This window comes from Lonchura striata, chromosome 9 (genome assembly GCF_046129695.1).
Source record: "Lonchura striata isolate bLonStr1 chromosome 9, bLonStr1.mat, whole genome shotgun sequence".
In the NCBI taxonomy this organism is placed as follows: domain Eukaryota; kingdom Metazoa; phylum Chordata; class Aves; order Passeriformes; family Estrildidae; genus Lonchura; species Lonchura striata.
In genome coordinates this window covers 6,332,464-6,354,627 of record NC_134611.1, presented here as the reverse complement: position 1 = coordinate 6,354,627, position 22,164 = coordinate 6,332,464, and the positions used below count along the sequence as shown (strand labels likewise).

Genomic DNA, 22,164 nt, shown 5'->3' with positions numbered 1-22,164 from the left:
TAGGGCAGAAAAAGGGACAATTATTGTCTCCATCTCACAGGGACTGACTGAAGCACAGTGCCCTGATGTTCACAGGCATTCCCAGGTTTGCCTGGAGGACTTTAGCCCATCCCTTCCCTAAACAGCCAGCTGGGCACAGGGGATTGCCCAACCCACATGTCTCATGGGACACACTGGAAGTGACACACTCAAACCCCTGCTATGACCCTGCAGATTATTCCAGCTTGTGTATGACAGCACAGGCATGGAAAACAACATTCCCTCCCATTTCCTTCTCCCTCCCTCACCTCTGCCCTCCCAGGATGTCCAACCTCCAGGGAGCCCCAAGAGCACTGAGAGCTTATGGCATGAGAGCTTGGCAGGATGCATCTGGCACAACAAGGATCTGAACCCAACTGCTGTGGCCCAATCCAAGCCCAATTTCCCTTTTAGCTCAAATAAGATGCATCATTCCCAAGGGCCCAGCCCATGTGAGGATCACAGGACAATTGAGGGCTCTGTAAAAATGACAATGGCAAAGTGTGGAAGGTTGTTCCTCCTGCCTCCTTTCCTGCGTGGGAGTAAAACTCCCTGTGAGGATCCCATAAGGGACCTTGAAAAATTAACCTTGCAGAGAGCTCCTCATCACAGGGAGGATCCTGACTGCTATTTTTACTTGGCAGCTAAAGCACTTCTTCAAAATCAGGGTGATATTTCTTGCCAGTTTTGAAACCAGGACAAAGTTCCATCTTAACTTCAGTACCTCCTTAAATATTAAGCGATTTATAACGTGCTAAAACTTCAACAGATTGTACCAAAGCTCCAAATTCTAAATTAATACCAACTTCCCACCCACTGCCTTCCCTGGGCAAAATCTTGGAAGGACAGAAGCAGCAGATTAACATTTCAAAGCTCAGCCCCAGCCTTCTCTCAGCTATCTCTGGGTCTCCAGGGCAAACAGGGACTTCCCTTGCTGAGCAGTCAGGAATGCAGATGGCCTGTGCTTGCTGTGGCAAAATCCTGTCACCCTTAAAGGGATACCGGTATCTCAGGGAACAGGAGTCAAATCTGACATACTGGGAGGACTCAGAATAAATGTGAGAATGTAATATGCTAAAAAAAACAAAATTACAATTTGCAGGCAGGTTAAAGAAGGTAACAATTTAAAGAAATAAGCTTGCTAAACAGTCACTAGATCGATTTTTAAGTGTGAACTACAGGCAAGTCACTCTAAGAGGTTTTGAAACATGAGCAGTGTAATATTAACCACCGACAACACTCAAGTAATGAAAAAACATGTTTTACTTGCAAAAATGACATTTTCTTTCAACTAAGCACTCCAAAAATAACCCAAATGGATCCAAATTCAAAGACTCACAAATTTGTCTGCTGCCATCCCTGCATTTCAAAAAACTCATACTCCTGAGCCCAGAGAACTCCTGCATTTCATTTTTTTGGCCGCATTTATAATACATGGAAATATTCAAATGAACCAAGGAGATTCCTAGGCAATCTCTGCTCTCCATCAACCACAGGCAGCTCCCAAGGCTCACCAGGGATGACACCTCCCCAGCCATAAGTGCAGTCATTACCTCCCCACTGCCTCTGGAATGCAGTTCCCCATCTCCTGCCCTGCCTCTTACTCCTTCTTTTGCATGGTGTTCTGTGAGATGTCATTACCACAGAGAGCAGCTGATGGAAGTCCTTCATTTCCGAATTGCAAATGTGCCCCAAAAACGGTTGTAAGCATTCTCTGTGTCTGGAACCTCCATTTTTAAAATCTAAAAACATTCAGTTGTAAGATCTGGACTCTGAGAGATCTGCAGTGTGTGGCAAATTCTATCACAATGCTTGAGTTAGAAAAAGCCTCTAATGAAAGGAAAAGGATTCCCCATCCCTGGAAGTGTCCAAGGCCAGGCTGGACAGGGCTTGGAGCAACCTGGGATGGTGGAAGGTGTCAAGGTTGAAACAGGATGAGCTTTAAGGTCCTTCCAACCCAAACCAGTCTGGGGTTCTGTGAAATTATTACAAACACACCTACCTAAAGAAGGATCCTACATGTCACAAGTAACAGCCAGTCCCAAAACCAGTGAGATGCTTTATGTACAAATACTGCCAGGTTATTTGCTGTGATAACTGGTTGCTAATGTAGGAAGCCATTTGGGTATAGAAATATTAATATTAATCAGAGATTAATTAGTTATCTGGGAATACTAAAGCAGTTTCTTACCAACCCTAGAAAGACACGAGTTATGCCTCCAAGGACGGGTAAGAAGACAAGATCTTGATGACTAAAAATTGTGTAATTTCACCGAGAGTATTCGGAGAACACAAAGACTTTGATACAGAAAATGAAAATTCCCCTAACATCAACCTCTGGCAGTGGGAGCCATTCCCTGTGTCCTGCCCCCCCATCCCTTGTCCCCAGTCCCTCTCCAGCTCTCCTGGAGCCCCTTTAGGGACTCTGAGCCCTCCCTGGATCCTTCTCCTCTCCAGGTGAGCACCTCCAAGCTCTTCCAGCCTGTCTATTAACAATTACTGGGTATAATATCATTTAGTTAAGAGTATTGATCTCTGCTACCACGTGAACTATTGAAGTTATTGCAGAGACTCAGCAACTTCCAGGGACAGCAGACTCACCTGAACAGGTGAAACACCCCTGGCCTTTGCCACAGGGCTCACTGCTGCCTTTAGCAATAGAAAGGGAGCAGTTTTCATGTGCTACAGAAAGTGCCTGCACCAGAGCAGAGGTAACTGTGAGCAGCCCCAAGGGGAGGAGGCAGGGCACAGGATGTGGATGCCTCTCCCATCCTCCCCTGCCTGATGAGGATAAACCATCCTGCCAGGCAGGGCAAAACCTCCAGGAAATACAAATAATGGGAGGTACCATCCAGCCTTCATCAGCCCTGAGACAGCATAAAGACTTGGCTCATTCTCCTTTTCAATTTTTGGTGATAAAATTACTTGGCTCTGAGCACTCCAAAACGCCCTTTCAGTGCCACACAGGACATTGTCATGTTTTCCTTTGCTGTGTTTCCCATTCATTTGCTCAAATCACCTTTTCTTCTTCTCTTAAATTATGTTAAAATAAACAATGGAAATATACAAAGGAACCTATATTCACTTACTGAATAATTAGATGCTATCTTTGAATACATGGCCAAAGTCTGACATCCAATAAATCCAAGACAAAGCCTCAATTAGCCCAGATAATGCCCATAAAGCCAGCAGTGCTTTACAAAGATATGTAAATGTCAGCACCTTCATTTTACGGGAGAAAATGAAGTGCTGAGAGCAGACATGGTCAGATCACATCACATCCAAGAATCCAGACCCCCTTTACTCCTAGACTAATTAGTATCTCTTATAACAGTGTTACTTTACATGCTAACAATAATCTCTGCTGTAACATACATCAAAAGGCAGGAAGTATTACCCCCAATCCCTTGGAAAAAGCTGTTATTTTTCTACAAAACAACTGAATGTACATTCACTCTGATTATTTGCAAGATTAGCAAAAAGCTGCTCATCTAATTAAATCACAAAATTATTAAGATTGGCAAAGTCCTCCAAGATATCATCCATGCCCACATTGGGACTGAACACCATCTTGTCAACCAGACCATTGCACTGTGTCCAACCATTAAAATATACCTCTAATTATGTAAAGAAATAGAAAAAAATACCTGAAAATATTTTTTTAAATTAAGATAAATTTTTCTTGGGAAGAAAAAAAATCAAGTTTTGGACAACAACCAAAAGACATTTCAATTATTATCCTTGGCACTCAAAAGTGAAAAAAAGAAGTCCAAGATTTTTTAAGTCTTTATCTTCTTTCAGCAGACAGAGTTAAATGAGCACAAGGAGCTGCTCCACAGAAAAAACAAACTTGGGAAGAAAAGAAAGTGGTTAGTCATGAGGGATTATAATGGCCACCAGTAAACAGCCTGGTTCATCAAACAAACAGCAAATTCCCCATCATGCAAGATGCTGGGGAATTCTCCCAGAGGAAGTGCAAGTGGGGCTGCTGGGGAGAAGCTCCAGCTCCCAGCAGGGAATGCTGAACCTCTGGAGGCACCCAAGGTGAGCACAGCCCATGGATTCCAACTCAGAGCACACCCAGCAAGGAGCAAATGCACACCCCACTCACCAGTGGGCTTGGGGAGACTTGCAAAAAGAACTCCAAAAACAGAATCCCTCCTTCATGGAACTCTCTGAGCTCACAGCTCCTATATCCCAACATTAAACTGTCAGTGCCTTCTGCTGTGGCTTGCAAAAAGAAACATCTCAGGGACTGCATCCTGCCAGGATCCCAGCCTGGCACACTGGGTGGGTTACACAGGAAAACCCTCTGAGGGCCTTGGACCTGTGTCTGGGGTTTGAGGAATGTGCAATTAAAATCAGCTGCTCCTAAACTGGCAGAAGGGTGGAGGCTGACAATAATAAACTCATTTGAAAGCAGTGTCTTCTCCCCAGCTCTACCAGATACCAAATTAGAAACAGTTCTGGCAGCATTTTGTCTGCTGCTTGTGAGGCAAAAGGGAGGAGACTTGCTAAAATTCAGCTGACAGGTTTTTGCATTTATCCCAGGTTCAACCACGGGCAAGCCTGTGGAGTGGGGAACATCCCTGCAGTGGCCTCAGCTGACAAGAAACAAGAGGCCCAAGCAAGCACAGTGCTGAAGACTCTTCATGCACAAAATCTCCATTTCTCCACCAAAATACCTCCATTGGGCTGGTAAGACTCTCAGACAAACCATCAGAGAATCAGTGCTGACCTTTCCTGCAGCAGAATTCTCAGCACAGTGAGCAAGATGGGCATGAGACCACATCTGCACCATCATTGGAGCCACAGGCTCATGGCACATCCTGAGCTGGAAGGGACCTGCAGGGATCATCCAGTCCTGTGTCCTGCACAGGACAACCCCAACCATCCACCCTGTGCCTCAGAGCATTGGCCAAATAATTCCTGAACTCTGGCAGGCTGGAGCTCCCCAATCCCAACCAGCTGCCATTGTGGAGATACTGAAACTCAACCACACAACATTTTAGTAGGAATTTCCTATTCACTCCCACACTACATGCCCTACTTTAGCTTTTAAACCAGTGTGGCTACACAGAAGTGAAGTTTTCCAGAGCAAACACAGCTTCACACAGCAATGCTTTCCTTCTGCATAATGCTGATTATCAAACCAGGCCAGGCAGGCACAGCAGATCCTGACGGATGCCTCGGGGAGAGAAATTAACCCAAAATTCAGACAAGCAAACCTCTGTTGTATTATGCAGCCTCAGGATACAGACTCATGACTTAACTAAATAGACTTTTCCTACAGACTATCTCCTACAAACCATCACCCCGTGTTAATCAGGCTTCTGCAGAGCATCTCTGCTCAGCACCCAATTTAATGTGACAAACTGGGAGCTTATCACAGCAGCCATCACACAATGCAGCTTGATAGGAAAAGCTCAGAGCCTGCTTCCAGCCAGCATGACCTTTTCCAGCATTTTTATAGATTCTTGCATATATTCACTAGCAAACACCAGGCCAACAGGGTAATGACAGCTACTGATAATACCATGGCCAACAAGTCTGATCCTGTATCAAAAATTACATGTGAAGATCAACAGGACTGAAGCTTTGAGTGTGAATATTTGGTTGGTGTCAGAATGGAAAAACCTTAGGAATAGGAGGAAAAAGTGGAAAAAAAGACAATTCAGAGTGAAAGGAGGTGATACAAGGGGAAACTGATAAAAAACATGGCTGGGTGAGGAGCAGCTGCAGAGGTTCACAGAAGACACCTCTCTTTATGAGAGCAGAAAGGCAATTCGGCCACCTCCTTCCGAGATGAAACCACAGGTGGGACAAGGGAGGCCCAGCAGCTCCTGGGATGGATCTCCAGTGGGAGTGCACTCCCAGTGCTGCAGGGAAGTGGAGTCAGTGACCCTGAGAGCTCCACACTCCAGCTAATAGCAGGGGACCCTCCCTGTTCTAATGCTGGATTATGCAAAAGACCATCCAGAACTGCCAAGTCAGGGCTTTGCATGATCACTGCACAGCCCAGCAGAGCCACTGAGATAAGGCACTAGCCTGGGCAGCAGCTCTCATTAACCCTTCTCTCATTAACCCTTCTCTCATTAACCTGCTCAGTCCCCACCAGGCTGCTGGCAGAGCAACCTTCTGCTCTCCCTGAGCTCCTGGGGCATGACAGGAATTCCAGCCCTCCTCCATCCCCAGTGCCCTGGCACAGCCAGGTCTCACAGATGAAGTCTGTGCCTGCAGTGAAGTCCCTGCTCTGAGCCAGAGGTCAGCCTGGAGGTCCCTTCTGAGGTGACACTCTGCTCTGAGGACACGTTTGTGCTCCACAGGAGGAAGCTTTAACAGCACATGAAGCAGAGGGAATTCCCATGGACTCATTCCCACAACCCCAGGAACTGTGGAAACACTACAGGACCCCACTCCAAAGAGAAGAACTCTTGTAAACTCACAACACTTGCACAGACTATCAAATTCAGGGCACATTTCCAGCCCTGCCTGACCTAACCACCCCTCTCTGAAGAAAACAAGATGCTCTGATATTTATTCTCCAAGTTGACTGCAGCAAAAGGAACTGCTGTGACCTGAACTGAGACTCCAAATCAAACATTTCCAGCTTGAAAAAGTTTGTTTCACTCTTGAACTGTTTACCACAATAAATCTGGAAGATTACTGGCAGGCCATGCAAGAAAGTCTGCCTTCAGAAAGGGTGATTGTGACAATGCAACTCTTCAAAGTGGGCTGTAAACTTGTAAGTAAATATGCATTCCTGAGGAATAGCCACACTCAACTTGCAAAATAATATTTAAAATACTTCAGAAGAACAGATGAGTTGCTGTGGTCCTGCTCTCAGGGTGACAAGGACAGGAAAACAGCAACCTGAAGAACAAAGAGCTCTCCATGCAGGAAACCACACACACATGGAATTTAATGCCCAATCCAGGCTGGTTAGGGATAAAACAACTAATATCTGGTCAAGAAAGCTCCTTGTCCTACAAAGATTCTGCACAAACACAGATTCCCAGCCACACCAACTGATTTGCAACATAGAAATCCCCAAAATTGGTGGGTTTTGCATGGAATTTTGTCCTTGGTGTTATCAGAGCCTTTTCCATCAACAATCTGTCAGCAGAGCAGTTTCCTCCCGAGGGTGGAGTGAGTGTGGACAGCAGGCTGAGCAAGCCCTGCTCCAGAAATGACTTACAGTGGTGTGATGGGAGACGCTGCCTCCGATGTTGAGGTTCTTGAGGAGCTGTGGGGAGCCTCCATACTGCCCCGAAATCTGCTTCCTGACCTCGGCTGCCACGGTCCTGCAACGACACAGGGACACAGGGACACAGTCACCTCTGACAGGGACCTGGGGATGGGGCAGGGACACTTCCCTGCGTGCTGGAATGGAACCAGACACTGCTCACAGCAAGAAGGGTGTCACTGCCCACTGGGAACAGATCCTACATAATAAATTCCCAGGAATCACAAAGCTCTCACAAAGCTGCAGATACATATTTTTAACAGCAATTATTTTTTTTTCTCCCCTTTTGTGAACTGCTCTTCTGTGCACATCTGTGGCAATAAAATGCACGTGACCACGAGCACAAATTAAGTTGTTCCCAGCAGGCTCTTCCAAGAAAAAGCTCTTCTCCAGAGTTCTCCTCACCCTTCAGCAGTTCCTGGTCACACAGCTGCTCCTGTACTCTGCATTTTCATCCCTCTGCCTATTTCTGGGGCTTGCAATCACAATCAGACAAAGGACCAGGAAATAAATGACGGGGTCAGAACAAAAAGGTGTTTCCCTTCCTGTGTAGGAAAGGTAAAGGTGACAAGCAGAGGAAACACTGGCACAGAGCCTTGTGTCTCTGCCAGACAGAAATTCCACCACTGGGTAATTTTCTCACCAGGAATGGAAAGCACAGAGCAGCCCTTCCTCGCCTGGAGGGTGAAAGCTGTGACCCTCCATGGTTTTCCACTTTGGCTGAAGAGCCAGATTGTCTCTGGTAAGGCTGAAAACACAACAGGTGGGTAAAGCCACCTGCAAGGGGGAAGAGGAGCACAACAGAGGGAAATGCTGATGGCCAGGGGCTGTCTAAACAAAGAGCCACAGGCCCATCCCCAGCCCTCCATCCTGTATCCCAGCAGGAAGCTGCAGCTCCTCTCAGCAGGGACAGCCAGGCCTCTGAGGAGGGTGGAAATGGTTTTGTTCCAAAAGCAAACCAAAACCCAGACTGCTTCCACAAAAAAAAAGCAGTGTAGCTGAAAAGCTGCTGAGTACCCCTGGCCTGCAGGACCTCGCCAACACAAATGCTCCTCTCCAGGAGTCAACACCCAATTTATTAGTGACAAACCCACTCCAAGTGTCATTCACCACATCACAGCGCTGCTGGCAGCTCTGGCTCCCAGAGCAAACTCCCAGCTCCAAGGAGAGACCAACCAGCCCATAAGGCAAGGAACAAGCTGCAAGGACTGGGGTGATTTTTCTTCTGTTGTATCACTGATCTCTGAGCATCCTCATGGCTAAGAGACTCCTGATCTCACCAGGGGACTGTGCTGTTTATCAGAACAGCACACGAGCTGCTAAAATCCTGTCAAGGAGATGGTTAAACCTGTCCTGAGCTAATCCTGGACATCAGGATGGGCTCTTGCTTTTGGGATTGCTGGTGGGCAATGAAGGCAGCTGGAGGCAACTGCTGTCAGTGGAAGAGAAAGGAACTCTGAGAGGGAACTGGCTGGGATAATTGAGGCTGCCATGGGGAGCAGATGTGTCCTCAGGCCAGAGGATAGATGTAAGATTAGCTAGAGGAAGCATTATTTTGTCTTATTTAAAAAGCAGACTACAGGAGGGGGGAAAAAAATCAAGTTTTATGTATTCTGGCTGCAAGAATTAATTTCCTTCATGTTTGCCTTTATCCACAGGAGCTGATGTTTTCACTTCTGGTGGGTGGCTTCTGTCCTGCTGGGGACAGGGAACAGCCAGGAAAAGGCATCTCCCTGCTCCCACCACGTGTGCACACACAGACACACGTGAGAGCAAACCATGAGTGCTGCTGGCTTTTGTAGGGAAATTTGGAATGGATTAAAATGGCTGCTTGGCATGGAAAACACACCATGGAGCTGTGGCTGAGGATGGACAAGCTTGTCCCCAGGATGCACACAGGCTCTGCTCTCCACCAGGCTCTCACTTGCTGTGTTTTGTGTCACTCCTGACGAGGCACAGACAGAGCCCTGGCAGGAAAAATCAGAGACCAGCACAACAGGAAAACCTAAAATCCCTTCCCCGTTTTCAAGAGGCATTGTTTACAGATGGGAAGTCCAGCCAGAGGAGGGACCTGTCCCCAGCTGTGCCACCCCAGCTGTGCCTGGCTCCTCCTCAGGAACCCCAGGGCATCTCTGTGTCCAACAGGGGAAGGAATGTGGTGCCACAAAAGGGTGGCACTGATCAGCTGTGCTGCTGCCCCATTAATGACCTCACTGGATTTTGAAAATTCCCCCAAAGCATGACCACAGCAAGTCAGAACTGAACTTCCAATGGGTTTCAACAAGGAAGCAGCATTACTCTCAAGTTTGAAGCACTCCTGCCTCTCCAGCTTTCACCAGCACCCATCAAAACTCTTCCCACGTGAAGTTAATGGAGAGTGTGTAAGCCCAGAATTCCTGAGTGGAATCTGCAGGAGCTGCTGCTGTTCATTCAAGCCTGCAGGTCAATCCACAGCTCAGGTTGACTCCTTTCTGTGTCACTGCATTCACAGAGGTTCTGGACACCACTTCCCCAGGGAAAGCATCGTGCCTCTGACACTCAGAAACCATCTCCCAATGAAACCTGATCTCCAGATGTATTTATGGGTGATCTATACCCCTTTGGGTTTGTGGCAGCATGATCAGATTCAAGAGCCCTCTCCCACTCCTTTCTACCTGCCAGGTGCCCCCTTCCAGCCTTTGGGCTCCCCTGATCACCCAATGGCTTTTCTAGAGCTGTTCCAGCTGGGAATCACCTTTCAGCAGATGTGCTTCACCCTGATCACCGACTCCAGAGAAGGAGCAGAACCTTTGGAGAACCAAATGAGCACTTCCACATTGAGAAAATATCTCAGCTGACTTATTTTAGGGCTGCTTCCTCACTGTTTCCTGCCAGAGGTCCCCAGTTTCCCTAAAACAAATAACTCCTGCTCTAGTGGAAGGTGTCTCTGACCACAGGGTGAGCTTTTAAGGTCCCTTCCAACCCAAACCACTCCATCACTCTATGAACACACTTGTCTTCTCCTCCTGCATTCCCAGAGGCTGTTTGTCCATGACAAACTGCTCATGACCAGCAATCCACTATACACAGGGTTACACTATAACCCTGAGCACTATTTCTAACCCAAAGCAATGCTGGTGTTACACCAAACCCCATCAAGAAAAGAGAAATAAATATTCTCCAAATGTAAAAAAAAAAATAATAATTTGATAGAGCTGAAGAGCCATTAAAGCTTTGATAATTAAAAGGATTGCCTCTTTAATAACTTATCTAATATTCAACATGTAACCTGGGAACCTCAGACAAACATTCCAGTTAATTACAGCCCACAGCCTCATGAATGTCTATGTTTAAAGTACATCATCCCAAGTTACTTCCTTTCTGACCTTCTTCACTGGTTAATTATTATGTGTACATGTGGTTCACACAGAAAAAGAAAAAAAAAAAAACACAAAGAAGAGGAAAAAAAAAAATCCTCTTGGAACTGGCTCTTAAAGCAAAACAAAACTGGTCATTCTCCAAGTACTCCGAGCTGCAAACAACAAAATGAAGCCATGTTTGCACTCCCAAGTGCTCTCTACTACACACAAAAATCATTTCTCTTTCTATGTGCCCTGCCTGGTCAAACCCAAAAATTGTTCCTTTTTTTCTTTAACATTTTTTTAGCTTAAGCAGCAAATTGGAATTATCAGTTCTTCTTTTTGCCTTCCCAAAAAAAATCTCCCTAAGATCTGCCTGGTGATGCCAAGCAAGGTCAGAGACTCTCCTGTTTCCCAGCAAAGCTGGGTCAGGGCCAGCCTGGGGTGATGTGAGGAAGTCTCCCTTTTCCACAGCCCTCTCCACTGGGAAAGGGCAAGGCAAATTGCTTCTCCCCATCCTGTTAATGACAGAAGTGTTACTCCAGCCTGTTCCTCAGCCTGGGGTCATGTGCAGGGACTGCACACCCAGGGAGCTCTGAGAAGGCAGCCTGGCACAGCAAGGCACCTCAGCCCTCCCATCAGAGCTGCTTGTTCTGTCTCAGAGAGAGAAAACTGCCTTTACACATCATTTATTTCTTCAAGGGAAAGCATCACCCTCTGTTCAGCCAGCAGGGGCTGGAGGCATCCATCCTCCTGACTCACTGTGCTGGGATGTCAACCCCAAAGCCCAGTGGCACTGGCTGAGTGTCACCTCTGCAGAGAGAGGACCTGGCCCTCTGTCCTGCCTGCAGCCACCCAGGGGAGCTCTGCTGGATGAGGGAACCTGCTCCAGGAACGCAGGGAGAGCTCTGGCCTGGAGCCACCCTGCCAGTACAGCCCTTCCTCCTAAACCCCAGGTCCTGTTTCCTTCTGAGTGAACTCCTTCCCCTTGGAGTGAAATGGGTTTGATTTCCAGCTGAGGAAATGCCCAGCCTGATCCTGACGCTGCAGGGCGTGTGTGGGTTCTTAAATTAACACAGATGAGCAACAACATGTTCCCTTTTTCCTCACCATTGATTAAAAGAGAAAACATCACACAACGCTGCCTGTGGTGCTCTTCTGATCCTATTTGATTCTTGAGGCTGCAGTGGAGAGAGTGAGCTCCCAGGACACTGACTGAGGAAACCACCACAAGACTAGATCCTGCAGCACAGCAAAGTCACACCTCAAGCTAAAAACACCCAACCAAAGGAGGAAACCTTGGCCAGAGAAGCAGCTCTGTGACAGAGCCCTGGAGATGAAGGGCTGGAGCACAAACCCTGTGAGGAAGCCCTGAGGGAGCTGGGGGTGCTCAGCCTGGAGAAAAGGAGACTCAGGGGTGACCCCAGCGCTCCCCACAGCTCCTGAAAGGTGCCCGTGCCCAGCTGGGGCTGGGCTCTGTCTGCAGGCAGCACTGACAGAACAGAGCACACAGCCTCGAGCTGTGCCAAGGGAAATACAGGCTGGAGAGCAGGAAAAAGTTCTTTACAGAAAGGTGATAAAGTTCTGCAATGGCTGCCCGGGGAGGTGGGGGAGTCCCCATCCCTGGGTGTGTTTAAAAAGCCTGGATGTGGCACTGGGTGCCAGGGGCTGGCTGAGGTGCTGGGGCTGGGTTGGACTCGGTATCTTGAAAGTCTCTTCCAACCCAGGGATTCTGTGAATTCTGTGAAGTTTTTCCCTGCCTTCTCCCTTGCTTTAAGCAGTCAGGGATTTTCTTGGGCTTCCCAAGCGCTGCCAACTCCCCCACGAGACATCCAGAGAGGCTGCACGGGGACAGCCAGTGGGACTTCTGGGGAGAACAGGAAAGGGATGCTCTGAAATTCCTGCTAAAAATCCTTTCAGTTCTCCATGACAGTGTTTTGACAATGCAAATGGCATCTGGATGTGGGAAGAGAATAAACTGTGATGAATATTCTGCTGTGACCACGCTTCTGGCCCGATCTGGCGCTCCTGGGATCCAGTGACAGCTCTGCTATTGGTTTCAGTGGGTGCAGGCTTCACAGCATCCCTCTTTACCCTGGGGCTGGGCAAAGGAGGCTGTCAGCCCCCCTGACACATCATTCAGGGAGTGTAAAAGGGCTCTAAATGAACATAAATGCAAATTTAGCCTTCCCAAGTCTCCTTTTACAGTGTGTCAGTGTAAAGGGAGCTGCAGCAGAAATAAGATTCTCTGAATGTAGTGAACACAAGTGTTTTCCCCTCAATTCAAACCCATAAAGACAAGCTGTGATTACTCCAGGAATCCCATGCAGTGTAAGAGTCCTGGATGATGGGGAATTTCCAAGTCACTGAATGTCTGGGAGCAGGATCAGCCCCAGACAGCAGCATCTCATGGGGTTCCTCTTCACACAGAACCACCTGGGAAGGGGGCTGGACCCACCAGGTAAAAACTGTTTTCTCTGGACTCCACTGACAGCTGGGCACAGGAAACCTGAAAATTCTCAGCAACAGAATACAGAGCAGTAGTAAAAATCACACTGTGGGGTTTGTGTGAGGCTGACAGGCACTGTAAAACAGAGGGCAGGGCAGATGTGCTGTTCCAAGCCACAGGGATCCTCTCCCACTGTGGGAGCAGAAAGGAAGATCAAAACTCCTTCCAAGCAAAGACACTTCCATGGTGATGGTCAGACCGAAGGAGCAGCTCTGAACTCCCCAGATAATCCAGCCTCAGGATGCTGCAAGAGCACTGACAAGGCACTGGGTCAGGGGCTCACATGAAAGCCTACAGGAGTTTATCCCTGTAAATGTTTTTGCTGTGTCAGGTTTAAAGGGGGAGTTTTTCTTTCTCTCTTCTCCTCTGTCCCAGGAAGCACTGGAGTGCTGGGATACAACATGCTCCAGTTACTGGGACATCCAGAAACTCAGAACTGACCCTTTTGGTGAGGGGCTTTCCTCACTCTATTTCTTAGCCAAGCAGCCCCATATCCAAAACATCTGCTGGGGATGACACAGCTGGGAATGTGCACCAGACACAGGAGGCTCTGAAGTTCCCCTGCTCTCACACTAAGGTGGAAGCCACAGCCTTCATGCTGCTACAGAAGCATCAGGATGCTGCAGAAGGATGTGATCCACTAAAGCTTAAAAAAATTCCTACCAATATATTTTTAAATAAAAATTATCCATTTCAGATATTGCAATTAGAAATATCTTAGATATTATTAACTAGTTGCATATGTTTAACTCAGGAGTTCCTTCTGATGGAGTCAAGAAGAATTAGTAAGTACCTATGATGGCCAAATTCTAAATTAAACCCATCCTGCAAAAACTCAGCAGGACCTAAACATGAAGACACCTTGTAACACAGTCTTAAAAAGATATTTTGAAACTGCTGGGGCAATTAATTTGACTCTGCCCAATACTTAAAGACTGGATGCAATGAGCAGGAAGGGCATGGCACCAGCATTCTGACCATGCTCTTGAGGGGCACCACAGGGGCTGAAGAAAGCACAGCAGGTAAATGTGTGCTGAGGACACATCCCTGGGCTTTTCAAGAAACAGCTCAGCCCATCCCATGTTTGTTTTTCTACCTCTCCTGAAACAGCCAGTTTGGAAACGTGCAGCTGGACTAAAGGAATTTGTCTTGGTGGATCTGAATGACATCCATTTGGAGCACACAGGCAAAGCAAGAGCAGCAGGGCTATTTCCTGTGAATAAGACAAATGCTACTTCTACCTCGATGAGTCAGCCAAACCGGGGGGCAGAGTGTGAAAATGTGAGGGATCTATTCTTCTTGAAACAATGGAACTGGGGAGGGCTTCCAGCAGCCACCAGCACAGCTCTGGGAATTCCGTGCACTGCCTGCTCCAATCTCTCACCCCCTGGAACAGCAACATTCCCAGCAGTTCTGTGGCAGGAAGAGAAGGAAGGACAGAAGCCCAGCCTGGGCATCCCCAGGTGCAACATTCTGCCCACAAGTTTTTGTCTTCACATGCACTGGATGCACAGGTCACGAACCAGGAATCTGAGATTTCTCAGAATATGACACTACAACACGGGAAACCCCACAGAAAACACAACAATCTTACAAGTGTAAAAGCAAGTTGGAGATGCAACAGCCCTGACCTCACTGCAAAGCACCTGGGTCCTTCTACAGGCACAGGTGAAGCAGACCTGTCTGAAGACCACACTGGGAAACACGGGAGAGGATCAGATTAGCCCAAAAGGTGCCCAGAGGTGGCACAGCTGTGCTACAACCCAGGGAAGCAGGCAGGACTGCTGAGCACCACAGTGGTCACCCCAGGGCCACCTTACTGAACTTCCTGCCAGGGCTGTACAGCTCGGACATTCTGACAGCCAGGGCTTGTCTCTCATGTGACATTCCCATGACTACAACCAAGGAGCAGGAAAAATGGTCTGGCAGCAAATCCATCTCTCCCCATTCCTTGATCTGTCACATTAACCCCTGGCTGATGCACATCTAAATGTGCAGAGAACCTGAAAAGAAATGTTTTCACCTGTTTCCAGATCCTGAGTGGAGTGGGACTGATGTCACTACCTCCTACCCATCCTTTTCCTTCGACCTCCTTTTTTTTTGGCCCATGGCCCTTCTCCATCACAGCTTCTCTAACTGCATCTATTTGTACCTAAGCTTCTCACTCAATGGCATGAAAATGAGACTCCTTTTGCTACTGTCCACATCCTCCTGAACAGCTCTCTGGCACTACTGATGGATCTCGCTTTCACTCCACTGCTGGTTACAGGTAGGAGAGGTACCATGGTCACCAAAGGCTACCTGGTCAGACCTGCCAACAGAAAAACTGTTCCCACCCGGAAACACACGCCTAACTGGGAATGTAAATCTGCACAAACCTGCCGTTGGCAGGTAAATTTCTATAACTACTCCTCTTCAAAAAATGACCAAACTTTGAGAAACCCAAGGATGCTCAGCACCGCGAGCCCCAGGCAGCTCCGCGCGTCCAAGGAGCGCAGCAGCCGTGCTCACACACAAAAGGAAGGCGCTGGGAGGGAGCTCCCTCTCCATTTTCCAGCCAGCGGGAAGGAGGTCGGCGCTCCCCTCCCAGGTGCGGGGCCGGGGCAGGGCCGGCTCGGCCGTGCCGCCCATCGTGCGGCCGGAGGGGCTGCACAAAGCGCCCGGCCGGCCTTTGTTCGCGGCAGCGGAATTCCACGGCTCCTTTCCTTTCCTTTCCTCGCCTTTCCTGCTCGCTCTCCTCCCCCGCTCCCCGCGGGAGCTCCCCCGGGGGAGCGGCCCCGCGCTCGGCGCCCGCCGCGCCCGCTCCCGGCCCTCGGCGGCGGCCGCAGCCCCGCGGCCGCGCCGGGCGGACCCTGCCCGGCGCCCGCGGAGGCCGGCGGGGCGCGGGGGCCCGCGGGCCGCGCCGGGCCCGCTCGCCCCCGGGGCTCGGCAGCGGCGGAGCCCCCGCGGCCGGGCCCGCCCGCCCCACGCGCGGCGCCGCGGCCGCGCCCGGCCCGGCCGCCCCCGGTACCTGCTGATCTTCTGGGCGAAGGCGCGGCGCTCGGCCATGGCCGCGCTGCGGGCTCCGCGCTGCCGGCCCGGGCAGCGCTCGGCCGCCGTAATGCTCCGCCGAGCCGCGCACTTGAGCGGCGCAGCTCCCACCCCCGGCGCTCGCCGCGCCCGCCGCCGCCTCCCCTTCCCGCAGGGGGCCGCTCCTCGCAGATATACGGCGGGGAGTGACCGCGGCCGGCCCGCTCCTGGCCCCATCCCTGCCCCTGTCCCTATCCGTGTCCCGGTCCCCTGTCCCCATCCCTGCCCCTGTCCCTATTTCTATCCGTGTCCCCGTCCCCTATCCCTATCCTTGTCCGTGTCCCCGTCCTCTTCCCTGCCCCTGTCCCTATTCGTGTCCCGGTCCCCTGTCCCCATCCCTGTCTCTATTCCTATCCGTTTCCCCATCCCCACCCCATCCCTATCTGTGTTCCGGTCTCCTGTCCCCATCCCTGCCCTATCCTTTCCCCTGTCCTCGTCCCCATCCCCTGTCACCATCCTGTCACCATCCCCGTCCCCATCCCTTCCCCGTCCGCATCCCCAGGGTCCCGGCCCCACCGGCCTCGGGCTCCCCTCGCGGTGCCGCTTTGTTCCCGTGTGAGAACCGAGAGCTGGGGTTGTTCTCGGCGCGGATGGGAATCCGCCACTGGTTTGGGGAAAAGGCTCCTCAGCATTGCTCCCTGGCCCTCGGTCCAAAACTGCTGCCACGCCGACCCTTGGCAGCAATCTCAGGATCGCTGAGCATCGAGTCCCAGCTGTGCTCGATCCCCACCTTGTCACCAGTCCAGAGCACTGAGTGCCACATCCAGTCCTGCCCTGGACACCTCCAGGGCTGGGGACTCCAAACCTCTCTGGGTAGCCCCTGCCAATGTCTAATCATCCTTTCGGTGAAAAAATTCCTCCTGATGTCCAACATAAACCCCCCTGGTGCAGTTTAAGACCTTGCCTGGGTGTCATGGATCTGCAGAGCATAGCCAGGTCCCTTGGCTAGACAAAACTGGGCTCCCAGTCAATCCTGCCCCATATCATCCCATCTTTTCCTTCAAAAAGGCTAAAAATTGTCCCTAACAATGATTCAGGAGATGGCTGGAAGACTGTACCACCCATCTTCCCATCCAAACATGCCATTACTACCAGTGTCTCCAACCTCGTCATGGTTTGGGGTTATTGTAATGGGAAGAGGAGGTAGAAGGTGGGGAGTCATTAAAAAAAGGATTGTTTTGTGGCTTCAAAAAAAGACTGAGCCCAGGACACGATCTAGCAGATAACACAATTCCCTGCTACCCAACATATGCTGTGCACTAATCCAAACCAGGGAACTATTAATAGTCACCCAGGAAGTGTCCAAAAGCAGGAGTGTTAATTCCCCTCACTCCATCTGTTTGGGTTGTGTGAACGTTTCCCTCACGTCGAGGACACCAACCCTTCCCTGGCAGGAGCTGCTGATTTCCAGCTGTGTGTAACTCCTCTGCTTTGCTGTCTGTGTGTGCTTACACAGGCAGTGCCCCAACATCTGCAAATATCTCAGTGATATCACTCAGTCTGAGCGATCCCAGGGGATTTAATGCAGCCACCAAGTGAATCCCCTGTGCGTGAGGCTGTGCCCCAGGACACAAAGGTGCTGTCATGTGTCACACACGTGCACACAGACAGAGATCCTGGGAAGCAAAGACCTATTGTAGGCACTGAGAAAGGGATGTTCTTCTCCAAGGGGGAGGGGAGGAAATATCCCACAGACATCTGCCAAGACAAAAGACTTTTGCTCTGGAGTTGCTGCCTGCGTGTGGAATTGCACACCAGGGAAGGGCCTCACACAGTGTGGATGGGATGAGATTTGCCTCCTTATATCCAGAGAAATTGCAGCTGCCCCATCTCTGGAAGTGTCCAAGGCCAGGTTGGACGGGGCTTGCAACACCCTGGGATAGCAGAAGGTGTCCCTGCCCATGGCAGGGGGATGGGACTGGATGAGCCTTCAGGTCCCTTCCAACCTAAACCAGTCTGGAATTCTGAGAAAAAATTCCCATATCTGAGCCCACAAGAGCAGAGACCAAAGCCTCAGGGACCACCAGCAAAGTTTCCTCTTCCCCCCTTTTTTCTTCCCAAAATGGCACCAGTCTGGAATGCAATATCCCTGCCTAACCCAAACTCTGAGACCAAAACTGGGAATCCTGCAGTTCTGGAAGGGAAACTCTTCCTGCTGCCAGAGGGTGCAAAGAGCAGCCCAGCCCCTGACACACAGGGCACGGAGTATCCAAGGTCCCCTGGAGACCTTTGGGACTTCAGGTTTCATTTTCTCCTCCTGTCAGTCATTACTTTGGTCAGGTTCTGGGCACTACTTGCTGAGTTTTGATGTCACCTTTTCTTTTCCTTGATTTTTTCTGTAGCTGAGAGCTGGGTCAGAGGAGCTCCAGCCATCCCATCTGGATATAAAATGGACCTCTATAAATACAGATATATTATATACATAAATAATATATATAATCTCAATAATTTATATTATAGCATATTATATTACATTGTATTATATATACCAATAATATATATTATATATCAATAATATATATATTATTATATTATTACCCTAACATCAGGAGGGCATTACTTTGCAGAGAAATAGGTTTTCTCCATATAGTTGGGTTAAATACAAGCAAAATCCCTCAATTAATAGTCAATACCCAATGAATTTCAGAAAAATAGATTCCTCATTACTTTTCAGATAGTGTCCAGCAAAAGTCTACAATGTCTGAGGGTTCAAACAGTTAGAGATCACTAACATTGGTAGGTATGTACATGTGACCTTGCAAAAAACTCCAAGAGCTTCTGTAGATTGACCCTTAATTTTGCAGTGCATGCAGGATTAACCAAGAGAAGTCAAGGAAAAAACGAAGAAATAAGAGAGGAAAAAAAATTGCAGTCTTTGATCATTATAAATCAAATAATGCCAAATAAAAAATTAATGGTGGCAACATTGGGGGTTTGATGTGGTGATGTCAGGGCGTTATTTTGGGTACTAAGGTGAGTGTTGCCTCTTACAGGTACAGTCACAATCCTTCTGCCTCTTGTTTTGTCATCTTAGAGGTGAATTAACTGAAGGAAATGCCTGGTCTGAAGAAACAAGCAAGCTTTGCAAAGAGGAGAATGTGACCACCAGAGAAACCTGTTACATGGAATTACAGCTGCACAAAAAATTATTCTTTAGGAACTAGCAGATCCCTCTGGTTCAGAAACAAGAGTGGTGTGGCAAGTTTTCCTGCAGCAGAAGATGGAACCATGTTCTTTTAAAACAGGAGGGAATTGTTTATTTTGCACAGTTTCTTGTGCCCATGTATTGTCCTCAAGGGTGTCTGGTATCTCAGAGTGAGGGTGAAGACTAATCAAGAGTGGAGGGGCTGTGTACTTGCAATTAATACCTCCAGACAGCCCAAGCTAATTTAAATTAGTGTTTGAATAGAGGCTACCTAGTAACCAATGTAAAACCTGGAACTTTACCATCATTGTGAGGATACTGAATAGTTACTCTTCTTTAACACATTGTAATTCTTCACCATGTTTTAGGAAGCACAGAAGGAACCTGGCTCATTCCACACTGGATTCCAATAGAAGAACACATCGGCCTTTGGGAACATCCCTGCCTCCAAAAAGGAGTCCATGGCCTGGACACAGGACCCTGATCCTCTCTCACACTGAAAGGAGGAGAATGAAGCAGCATTTTAATCAATTCACCAGGATACCTGTCCATAAACCACCAGCATCCTTTAAAGCATGCAACTAAAATGGTTTTTTTTTATAACTGAGAATGACTTTTACTGGGCTATAATGAAATTTGGTAAGTGCACCCTACCAACACAGATGTAACTCCTTCAGCCTGATAGAAATAATCTTACAAGATTAGGTCATGCACAGGAAAAATCCCTTTGGATCCCAGCCAGAAAACATTTGGACAAGTGAACTGATCCTTGGCTTGCCTGTTAGCAGATTATTTCCTGAGCCCAGGGCTTCCTTGTTCTTCTGACGTAAACTTCCTCAGGGCAGAGGCAGGGAAAACATTTTCCACGGAAAACGCGTCCAGAGTAATTCCATAAACAAAGCCGTAAATAGGGATTGCAAATTCAGGGAGCCACCTCCTGGCAGCACCCGGGAAGGGCCAAATAAATCTCTGCCTCTCTTGGCAAATCTTTAAATACAAAGAGCTGCACATCAGTGTGGCACAAACTGCACAAACACCATCTCCTCTGGACAGCTCTGGCAAGAGAGAACGTGCTGCTGTCCTCAGGCTGCCCAGTACCCAAATTCTGCTGGATCAATGAGAAACCAGAGGATTTAAGGAGGGAGGACTCTCCAAATTCCTGCAGCCTTCACTACATCCCTGACATCCCTGTTATCTCCTTTATGGACCCACAGAACTGTCCCAGCCTTTCCAGAGCCTTCTTCATATGCTGGTGTTTGATGGCAGCTTCACTTCTGTTTCACTGTCTCCTGGCACATTTATTTTAAGATTTCTTCTCTTCAAAAGGTGGGTTAAAGAAATTAAATCTTCCCAGATAAGGACTCAAAGTCTTCCCAACAGAGTTTCCATTAATTCCTGCTCATGTTTATAATTTTTGTAGTTTATGTTTCTACCCCGAGCCCAGCTCTCAACCTTTCCCAGTTCAGCACCCTATAAATGGCATTAATGTCTTTTATTTCCTCTTGCCTAACTAGGATCTTACGTTAAGGGTAGCCTGGGCACAGACTCTTCCAAGTATCCTGTTGAATCTCCTCTTTCTTACCCTAATCCTGGGACAGAGAAAGGAAATCTGGATTTTGAGGGACTGAGTGGTACCAGCAGAAGTTTGCTGGCTAATTTGGGGGAAAACCACATCAGAGCAACCCAGGTTCTGCTGCCCCTTTCACCCTCACTGCTGCTTGAAGGGATGCACAAATTCACACAGCCTGAATTCACATGCTTTCCCCTTTTCCTGTTCCAGAGTCTCTTTTTACCTGAGCAGCTACTCCCACAAAAACTGGAATTATTTAACAGCTCTCAGGCTCTGCAAACTTGAATGGCAGAGAAGTTTCAAAACTTTCCAGAGGGAAACAGACCACAGATGGCTTACTTCCCTAGGAAATGAAACTAAAAATAAATGAGGAGAATTCCCTTCTCTCCAGCTACTTGACCCAAGGCCTGCTTTCCTCAGGCAACAATATTTGGGAAAGCACATTTGGCCAAATGTTTAATGAGCTTTTCTAAATATATTGCAGATTACTGATGGTGGAACAGTGGCAGGAACAGGAGCAGAAGCTTCATTCCCCACTGCCCAGTGTTCTCTTACCATTCTGCTGTGTTTGGAGGATAAATGTTGTGTATCTCCATAAATCAGAGCATCTCCTCTAATTTTAAATCTTGCCATTGCCACTTGGTGATACCCACCTTGTTTACCTATTAAAAAATAAAGAAGAGACAAATGATATTTTGCAGGAACACAGATTTTTAAAATCTCCTTATGACATTCAAATGCAGCTCAGAGATGGTTTTATGCCATTAAAATGCTGAAAGTGTGAACTCTGTGACATTTGTTTTGAGTTTGTTGAACTCAGTTCCCTCCCACTCCCTCTGCAAGAAATAGGTATTGGTAGATGGGAAGAAAACTCTTTTACAGACAATTATTTATGGTTGCCTGAGTGATTATTTGGCAATCAAAGCTTTGGTTTTTGTGGGGAAAAAAAAGCAGAAAATAAGTATCTTCCCTCTCACAGTCTGCCTGCCCAGGAGATTTACAGTGTATATCCAGGTGGTACCTTGTGTGGCTTATCAATTCAGGGCATGGTTATTAAATTTGAGAGCAGGAAGGTGCAGGAAGGGGAAGAGCCATTTCCTTTGATCAGCTGGATAATTCCTTGTACATTTAGGCAGATCCAAACCCTGTCAGCTCCTCAGCTCTCCACCTTCCAGCCCCTACACAGACAGACAAGAACATCCATCTCTGTCTCGGGGAATAAAAGCAAAGATAAAACTTTAAACAACTATAATTCCTAAAACAGATCAT

At 48.3% G+C, this 22,164-nt stretch overlaps 1 protein-coding gene across 8 annotated transcripts in view; it reads right to left on the bottom strand.

The window, feature by feature from the left end:
- DOCK7 (dedicator of cytokinesis 7) overlaps positions 1-16,259 on the bottom strand; it is a 95,121-nt gene extending 78,862 nt beyond the window's left edge. For all 8 annotated transcript variants that reach the window (XM_021542714.3, XM_021542721.3, XM_021542730.3 and 5 more), the window contains exons 1-2: positions 16,122-16,259; positions 7,217-7,322 (exon numbers count right to left, since the gene is read on the bottom strand). In XM_021542714.3, coding sequence (XP_021398389.2) covers positions 7,217-7,322; positions 16,122-16,159 — 144 coding nt within the window. In that variant the 5' untranslated portion in view covers positions 16,160-16,259. The remainder of the gene's footprint in view (positions 1-7,216; positions 7,323-16,121) is intronic.
- Positions 16,260-22,164: the final 5,905 nt, after the last annotated feature.